Source organism: Phalacrocorax aristotelis, chromosome Z (assembly GCF_949628215.1).
Source record: "Phalacrocorax aristotelis chromosome Z, bGulAri2.1, whole genome shotgun sequence".
Classification (NCBI taxonomy): domain Eukaryota; kingdom Metazoa; phylum Chordata; class Aves; order Suliformes; family Phalacrocoracidae; genus Phalacrocorax; species Phalacrocorax aristotelis.
Genome location: NC_134311.1, coordinates 10,611,823 through 10,620,415, shown reverse-complemented (window position 1 = coordinate 10,620,415; position 8,593 = coordinate 10,611,823). Strand labels below are relative to the sequence as shown.

Here is an 8,593-nt window from a genome sequence, read left to right as displayed (position 1 = left end):
TTACTTTTTTTCTTCAGTGTTACACAACCCACAGCTTGGAACTAACTAGAGTTACAGTGGTTGATGCTAAGCTACAGGTTGTCTATGATATATTTGTTGAACCAGATGGTAAAGTTGTAGACTACGACATAAAGTATGCTAATTAGTCTATAGCACTTCAGGATTAGACTCAATAAATTGGCAGATCACTCTTTCAAATTACTATTTCTAGTAACATAAATCAAAAACTTTCAATCAGGAATGAGGCTTTTCCTCTTACAGGCTTAATTAAGACAGGTTTTTTTCTTTGTCTAGTTCAATTTTTTTTTCCATATTTGAAGACCTTTTCACCCCCTGCTTCAAAAAAAAAATTAAGTTAAACCTCCCAGAACTTGCTAAACTCCCTAAAGGGATAGAAGCAAATGCAAATTTCACCTATAAATGATGTCTCACTAACATAATATGCTCCTGTTTCTTCAACAGCAATATTTGTTTGCTCAGAGCCCTGTCTTTGGTCTGTACTTAAAAAACAGGCTCAGTTGCTTGTATTGGTAGAGCTAAGTTGACGTCACCTAGCTTAGTTTATCTTACACTACCTAGGTGAAAAGGAACCGAATGAAAAAAAATGCCTTGTGTTGGTTGACTTTAATGGTGTGTGATTTCAAAGCTGGCTGGTGTTAACTTGAGATGCTGGGGGAATGGCCACTGTAAACCTAGTTCTTCTAGATGTTTCTTAGTGTTTCTGTTAATGAAGCTTTTCTAAATCTGTCTTTAGGCTCTCTGGAGCAACAGAAGATGATCTGAAGGAGGCTGCAACATCTCATTGGGATGTACAGGCAATACTGCTAAACTTGTTCAGTGCAGATACAATTTTTATTGGACACAGCTTAGAAAATTATTTACTTGCTCTCAAGGTAAAATAACCTGTTTGAAGCCAATTTTAAGAAGTGACTACTTGTCTTTACTGTGTTCTAATTAATTTCAGAAAGGAAAAGGATGTTGCATTTCAGCAGATCAACATGTATGAAAAAAGAATGAAATTAATTTGATTGTTAAGTGATAGATGTATTAAAGATAATACTACATTCAGAGAAGGAAGAGATGTATATCCAAACAGAGAATGGTAAAGATTCTGTCTTTTGGGCTTCCTAGTTTGTTTTGTTCTTCTAGCTATGCAACCGTATATCACCACTGAATAATATTGTCTTCATTTCTATTTTAACAGAAACAGAATTGTATGTTTTCTGATCTTGCTGAACTCATGCCAGCAAATACATAAAAGGTGGTGACAATTCAATTAATACTAAGGTATTGCTGTTGGAATCTCTGTGTAGAATTACGCTCCCTGTCTGGTAATTACCCTAGGTACCAGAAATGCATGGATTATGTTGTTCCATATCAAAGGCAGCAATATTCCATAACATAAAAACACATAAGAAACACAACTATCTGCTCTGGAAGGCTTGGGGGGATCTTATCAATGTATAGAAATAGCTGAAGGGAGGGCTTGAGCAAGACTGGGCCAGGCTCTTTTCAGTAATGCCCAGTGTCAGGACAAGAGGCAGACTGAAACACAGGAGGTTCCCTCTGAACATTAGGAGGCACTTTTTCACTGTGAGGGTGACCAAGCACTGTCACAGGTTGTCCAGAGAGTTTGTGGTATCTTATACCCTGGAGATGCTCAGAAGCCATCTGGACATGTTTCTGAGCAACCAGCTCTATGTGGCCCTGCTTTAGCAGGTTTAGTAGGTTTGGACAAGATGATTTCCAGAGGTCCATTCCAACCTCAACCATTCTGTGATTATTATTAATGAAAGAAATAGAATTTAGCTAAATTATTTTTCTCCCTGGTATCAACTTACTATCACAGCATCACAGAATGGCAGGGGCTGGAAGGGACCTCTGGAGATCGTCTTGTACAACTCCCCGGCTTGAGCAGGCACACCCAGAGCAGGGGGCACAGGAATGCATCCAGGTGGGTTTTGAATATATCCAGATAAGGAGACTCCACAAACTCCCTGGGCAGCCTGTGCTATTGCTCTGTTCACCCTCACAGTGAAGAATTTTTTTCTCATATTTAAGGGGAACTTCCTGTGATCCAACTTGTGCCCATTGCCCCTTGGCCTGTCATTGGGCACCTCTGAAAAGAGTTTGGCCCCATCCTCCTGACACCCACCCTTCAGATATTTGTAAGCATCGATAAGATTTCTCCCTCAATCTTCTCTTCTCTAGGCTAAACAAAGCCAAGTCTCTCAGCCTTTCCTCATAAGGGAGATACTCTAGTCCCCTGATCATCTTCGTAGCTCTCCACTGGACTCTGTCCAGTAGTTCCCTGTCCTTCTTGAACTGGGGAGCCCAGAACTGGATAGTGTGCTGAAGATGTGGCCTCACTGAGGTGGAGTAGAGGGGAAGGATACTCTCTCGATCTGCTGGCCACACTCCTTTTAATGCAGCTCAGGATACCGTTGGCCTTCTTGGCCAAAAGGGCACATTGCTTGCTCAGGGTCACCTTGCTGTCCACCACCACTACCAGGTCCTTCTCAGCAGATCTGCTTTCCAGCAGGTCAGCCCCCAGCCTGTACTGATGCATGGGGTTGTTTCTCCCCAGGTGCAGGACCTTGCACTTGCTTTTGTTGAATTTCATGAGTTTCCCCTCAGTCCAGCTCTCCAGCCTGTCCAGGTCTCGTTGGATGGCAGCACAGCCTTCTGGTGTATCAGCCACTCCTCCCAGCTTGGTATCATCAGCAAACTTGCTGAGGTTACTCTCTATCCCATCATCCAGGTCATTGGTGAATATGTTGAACAGGACTGAATTGTGGTGGCCATCCCTCCCAAAGCAGTTGTGGAATCAGTACATGTGGAATCTGTGTAGTAATGCAGTAGTATAGTGCAAAGAAGCAACACCTTTTTCTTTTAGAGCCACTAGCTCAGAGCCATGAAATGGGGAGGGGATTTTGCCGCCTCCAAATGAAAATGCTGAAGGAGTTTCAGCAAAAGAAAATGCTGAACTGTATGGTGTCAGAATTTTTCTTCCACAACTTTTTTGTTTTCTGAATAACCAGCCTGTGTCCCAAACCTGTTTATCTGAGATCTTCTGTATCTTTATTATAACTTCTATACTCAGAATGGTACCCTTATTTAATATAACTTAAACCATACAGGATTTAGATGACCCTTAATAAACTCACATAGAATTTACTGAGGAACACATATTCAAATTAGTCAATTTGGCACTGTGTTAAATTTCTCTTTATAAAGATGATGGCTGAATATAGTAGGTGTATTCTCCACCTATGCTAAAGCTGCTAGGAGACCCCCAACGTGAAGCTTTGGCTTTCAGTAAGAACCTCTTAGAACTCTCAGTAGTTAACTGCCATTATCCTGTCAGGCAGCATTTTGTTGTGTTGACTCAGTGTTAGGCAATGTATTCTGATGCCTACATTAAGTGCTAATTAATAAGAGGATTGTATGCATTTCTTGTTTGGATGGCTACCACTTTTTTCCAGCCAGAATGAATTAAAACCTTTCTACTGTACTTTTTGTAGTTACAGGGATTGTATAAAATGTATTTTTAGTACGTTTACAAGTATAAACTTGTACTGAGTATGAGCTTGATAATTATGTGAGATAATATGGGAAAACTAATACTTTGATACCAAAAAACAACATAGGGTACAGCTGATGACGCTCTAGGCTTGTGCATAGGTGTCAGCAGGTGTAAATAGGTAGATATGTGTAAAGAATGTTAGGATGCGGGGTATTTGGAGTAATGGAAAACTGTTGACACTGGTAGCATTATGTTCTTGAGAGCAATGAAACAAACAGAAGACACTCAGGAAGGAGGGGACATGGGATCTGATGTATTGTGCTGTGGAAGGGAGAACATAGGACGTGCTGATGGTTAAGCTGAAAACCTGTATACATCTCCTACTGCCATAAATCAGGCTTTCCAGCACTAGATAACAGACAGTAAAATCTAGCTGTTGAACCTGGGATACCCAGTGCATGTTGCAAGCATAGAAGCAATTCGTCTGTCTGAGACTCTGATAGAATTAGTGGACGTTTTTAATAGCTGTAGTTCTGTGATGTACAGAGTGAACAGAGACATCTCAAGCTGTGAATTGGAGTTACTGTTTTCTTTTGTGTATTTTTTAAAATGCCAATTTTTAAAAAAATGAATCTCATTACAGCTAATTAGGAAGTTAATGCATGCCACAATGTAGATATGAAGAGCATTTATAAGGACACTTAAATGACCATCAGCTAAATTTACAGAGACTTGAACACTTAAAACACAGTATTAAGACCTATTGGGTTGATGAGTGATCTGATTCCTTCCTTATGGGTCATATTGGTCCAAGAAAAAATTTGGCACAGAAGATGGGGTTCACATGAAGTAGAAGAATAGTCAGTTGTGCCTTCTGTTAGAGGTGTGTGAGGCAATGAGCTGTTTTGGACCCATGAAAAATTCTGTACAGAAAGTGGAGCAGTTCCAGCAGAAGTTGTTAGCTAGCTTTGTCCAGCAGCATAGAAAACACCCGTGGAGATCCGTTCTTGTTCACCTCTCTGACCTGTAGGAACCCAGCTAGACTGCAAAATGCAATGCCCATGCTTCAAAAGTGCCCGGTTAAGTAGTCTCTTATGAAAAATATAGTGGAATTTGTTTCTTTTTTCTGTTTTGGAGTTGTTCCTTGCTCCAGTTAATCTGTGTGCTCTTTGTAAATTCAGATTGTAGCATCTGTGCTTAGAGTGCAAGTTCTGCCTATCTCAAGGCCACACAAGTGATTTGTTTATTGAATTATTCCCTTTTAGTAAGGCTGTTGGTGCTTTTCCTATTTGAGTCAGCCTGGTGTATGCCAGTAACATTACTCTACACTCTGCTGTGATATCCCTGCCTTGTAACCAACCAAATACCCACCCACAAACTAAGTATCAGAATGGGAAACATTTTTCTCTTTTCCTCTCTCTAGCATCTTCCTCCAAGTCTTGGGTGGTGACATGATCTACCCACCTAGAAAGTTGCTGTGGTCTGACAGTCAGTTATGAGCTGGTGAGTCATGGGGGGTTGAGGGAAACGTGTGCAAAGCATAAGGTTAGCTGGTATGTGAAGTTTGGATAGGATAAATCCACAGGATCCCTTGTGGTTGACTTGATACCCGAAGCTCAGGCCAATCCAGCCTCTATTTGCCTAATGAAAGGATTAGAAGGTCTTTCTGGCAGGCCAAATATAATTGCTTTGAAGCATTTCAGTATAGTATTTTTAAGAGGCCAGACCACACTACAAACTGCAAAAGGGATAAAATAAGCAAAAGTAACCAAGTCCTGCTTGTATATAATAGGTAGTAATTTATAATTATTCAGTGAAATTATTAGATGAAATACAAATTGAATAAGCCTCATGTATATCCAGGCTAATTGTAAAAATGTGTTTTACAATATGTAGTATGTTCCTCAATCCTATGCTTCATGATAATTGCTGTATGGCTGCCTCCAATAGCATTAAACATTTCAAAATATATGCATATTTTATGATCACTGACTGTTAAACTGGACAATGAAAGAGCAATAGTGTGCTTTATATCTTACAAGTGTCAATAGAATTTTTGAACAGATTATTTCTACTAGCTCACTTTTACATTAAAATAGGAGTCTTAATAATCAGTTATCCTTGGTGAGGAAACTGGATTGACACCTGCTTGCAACTCCCATTGTTGCACTGATCTTAGCATTTTTGTTTGAATCACAATGAGATGTCTATGAGATACTGAATTTGCTATCAGCAGCTCTTGGAAAGTGTAAAAAATATCTAAGGTGGCAATACCTAATGCATTACCATAATTGTACGTATACACTATATCTACAGGACTAGGAAAAAAGAACCCCGCGGTTGAAACAGCAGATTTCATTACTTCAGTCTATTCCTACTCTGAGCAGTATATACACTTCTACAGCCTGTGGAGGCAAAGGTTACTGTGTGATATACACATACATCTGTAGTAAAACAGTATTACTGTATTATATACAGTTAGAGCTATACACAGTTCTACACAGCACATCACATTTTGGGCTCCAGCACATGGAATTTTGGTTTTCTTCAATACATCATTCATGAATGAAGATGTCTCCTGTTTTAAGCAGCTTCTTCAGCGGAGCAATCAATGCCTGCGTAAGTAAACTTCTCGTATAGGGTAGTATTCACATAAGTCTGGGGAGAAAATAAACAGAAAGAGTGTGGTGCAAGGTGCATTACCTCAAGAATCCTAAACTATACTGAAATTATTCATGGTCTGATTCTTTTCTAGGGATCCATTCTTACCTTTCTTTCTTCTAACATCCTATTCAGTGACACCAGTATCTGAGCAAATGATGGTCTTTCATATGGTTTCTCTCTCCAGCACTGTCTCATTAGGTCATACCTTTAGAAATCAAACACCAGCATTTGATAGTTTAGATACATAGGTTAAATCTACAAATTCATGTTTGTCGGAATATTGTGCACATTCTATTTTTCAAAGGAAAATGGATTCATACATAGCTGGAGTTATATTTTCCACAGCTGGTTGCTGTCTGAAAAGAATTTTCTTTTTCTCTGGAATAACCAAAAAGGTTTCTTTTGAGCCTAAGCCCAGTCGTGTTGTGTAAAGGACAGGATATCTGGCAGGAGCAGAGAGCCTGGGAAAGGGTTCATGGCAAATAACAGTGTATGCTACGCAAAAAAGGACTTAAGTAATTATTTCCACTTGTGCACCCTTTTAAGATTTTTGTTTAAAATGTAGTATTTAAGTTTTCCTGAAAAAAAAATGGTTGTTTTATAGCAGATGTACTATTCTGTTTTGGTGTTTTTGCTGAGGCAGTTACTTACACTTCATCATCACAGTTGAGAGGCTTTTCCAGTCTGTACCCTTGGGGCAGTTTTTCATAGAGTTCTGCACATGTCATTCCACAATACGGTGTTCCACCTAAAGCAGAGTTTAACCATTGTCATGAACACAAGGGATTTTTAATACAAAGGGTTTTAATAAAAGAATTTTTAGTTTATTAGCAGAAATGAAAAAGAATGACTGACTTAGCAACAGGTAAATTAGTCCAGCATTAGGGAATATTTTGCAGTTACATGTTTGTTAATGTTTTCATACTGCTTAATGCACAGTATTGAAGAGAAAAATAAAAGTGAGTATAAACTTCTATTGTCTGTGGTGCTGTCCTAAATTTCTCTACAACTATGAGGGCCTGCATCTGATTGTGTCTGAACTGTTTTTGCAATACCCTTGATAGCAACAGGCAAGTCATTCCTTCATTAGTACAGTATTAATAAGATCCGGTATGGACTCATAGAGCTATTACTGTCAAGCTGGTTTTGCTCCTTTTTGCAGATGTTTGGCTGCTTAGACTCTTGATTTTCCACACTGCAGTGTGTTAGTTGCCATCCGTATCTAGAGCAAACCCATTTAGTGAGGAAAGCTGGGAACAAATTAGAAAGCAAGAGTTCATGATTAGTCCAGTATGCAATGTGCACCTCAGTCAGTATGCGTCTCTTGGCCAGCAGACCACGGGGCATGCTCCAAGGCAAATCATAAAGGCTTTGTAACATGGTCATTTTGAATGGTTTGAGGCTGTATCATGTACATGATGAATAGACTTGTGTGCAGAAATGAATTCTGAATTTTATTTGAAGATTAATGTTCAAGAATTTTCTTCAAGAGTAGTTGGAGTAGATGATTGCCCCCCACCCCAAGTCATTAAAATATAAGTCTTGATTTAACAGGAAGGCTGAGGAAAAGCCACCCATCAAACTCAAATCATATTGGATTAGGGCTTCAAATCATGTGATATGCTGGATTTTATGTTTAGATATGGCTCAGGTTTTATAGTGCAATGAATACATGGTCATTTTGGTTTTCTAATTTGGAGTGGTACTTGAATTGAAAATGTGACAATTGCATTTCTAAGCATACTGAAGCTAAATAAAATTTAGTAGAATGAAACAGGAAAAACTGAAATATGTTGCAAAGGAATGAATATTTAACAGATTGAGTGAATGGAGCTCACTTGGCTCATTTGGTTCTTTTTTGTGGTACAAAATTCAGATACTTACCTAAACTAACAATTTCCCATAAGAGGACGCCATATGACCATCTGCAACAGAGAGAGATTGTGGAGTGCAACAAGAATGCAACACGATTTCATGTTTTAAAATGGTAGATAGTTTTGCTAGTATTCAGAGAACAGACAGGTGTGATTCTATTTTTTTAATTAATTTTTGTGTAATGACAGGGTTCATAGAATCAGAAAGCATGAATTAAATCTTTAGCAAAATTAGTTCACTGTGAGTCCATCAACCAAAGTCTTTTATCAGACTATGAGCTCTCAGCAAATAGCACTGTTACAGAATTGCTTTGCCAAATGTTACTTCGAGTTTCCTGACTGAAATACTGAGTTCCTATGTGTCCCAAGGATCCATCATGCTTCTGATTTCAAATTACAAATAAAGTAGTAGCCCAAATCCAATTAGCTCGTAAACACAGAACTTGTTCAGACACTGATGATTAAATGAAGGAACTTTTTTTGTGGGTTTTATTTTTTATTCCATTGCTCACTCATGCTGACACGACTA

The 8,593-nt window shown here is 38.9% G+C and overlaps 1 protein-coding gene across 2 annotated transcripts in view; it reads right to left on the bottom strand.

The window, feature by feature from the left end:
- Positions 1-4,026: 4,026 nt before the first annotated feature.
- Positions 4,027-8,593, bottom strand: part of TEK (TEK receptor tyrosine kinase) — a 41,861-nt gene continuing 37,294 nt past the window's right edge. For both annotated transcript variants that reach the window (XM_075078754.1, XM_075078756.1), the window contains exons 20-23: positions 8,075-8,115; positions 6,842-6,938; positions 6,296-6,395; positions 4,027-6,184 (exon numbers count right to left, since the gene is read on the bottom strand). In XM_075078754.1, coding sequence (XP_074934855.1) covers positions 6,110-6,184; positions 6,296-6,395; positions 6,842-6,938; positions 8,075-8,115 — 313 coding nt within the window. In that variant the 3' untranslated portion in view covers positions 4,027-6,109. The remainder of the gene's footprint in view (positions 6,185-6,295; positions 6,396-6,841; positions 6,939-8,074; positions 8,116-8,593) is intronic.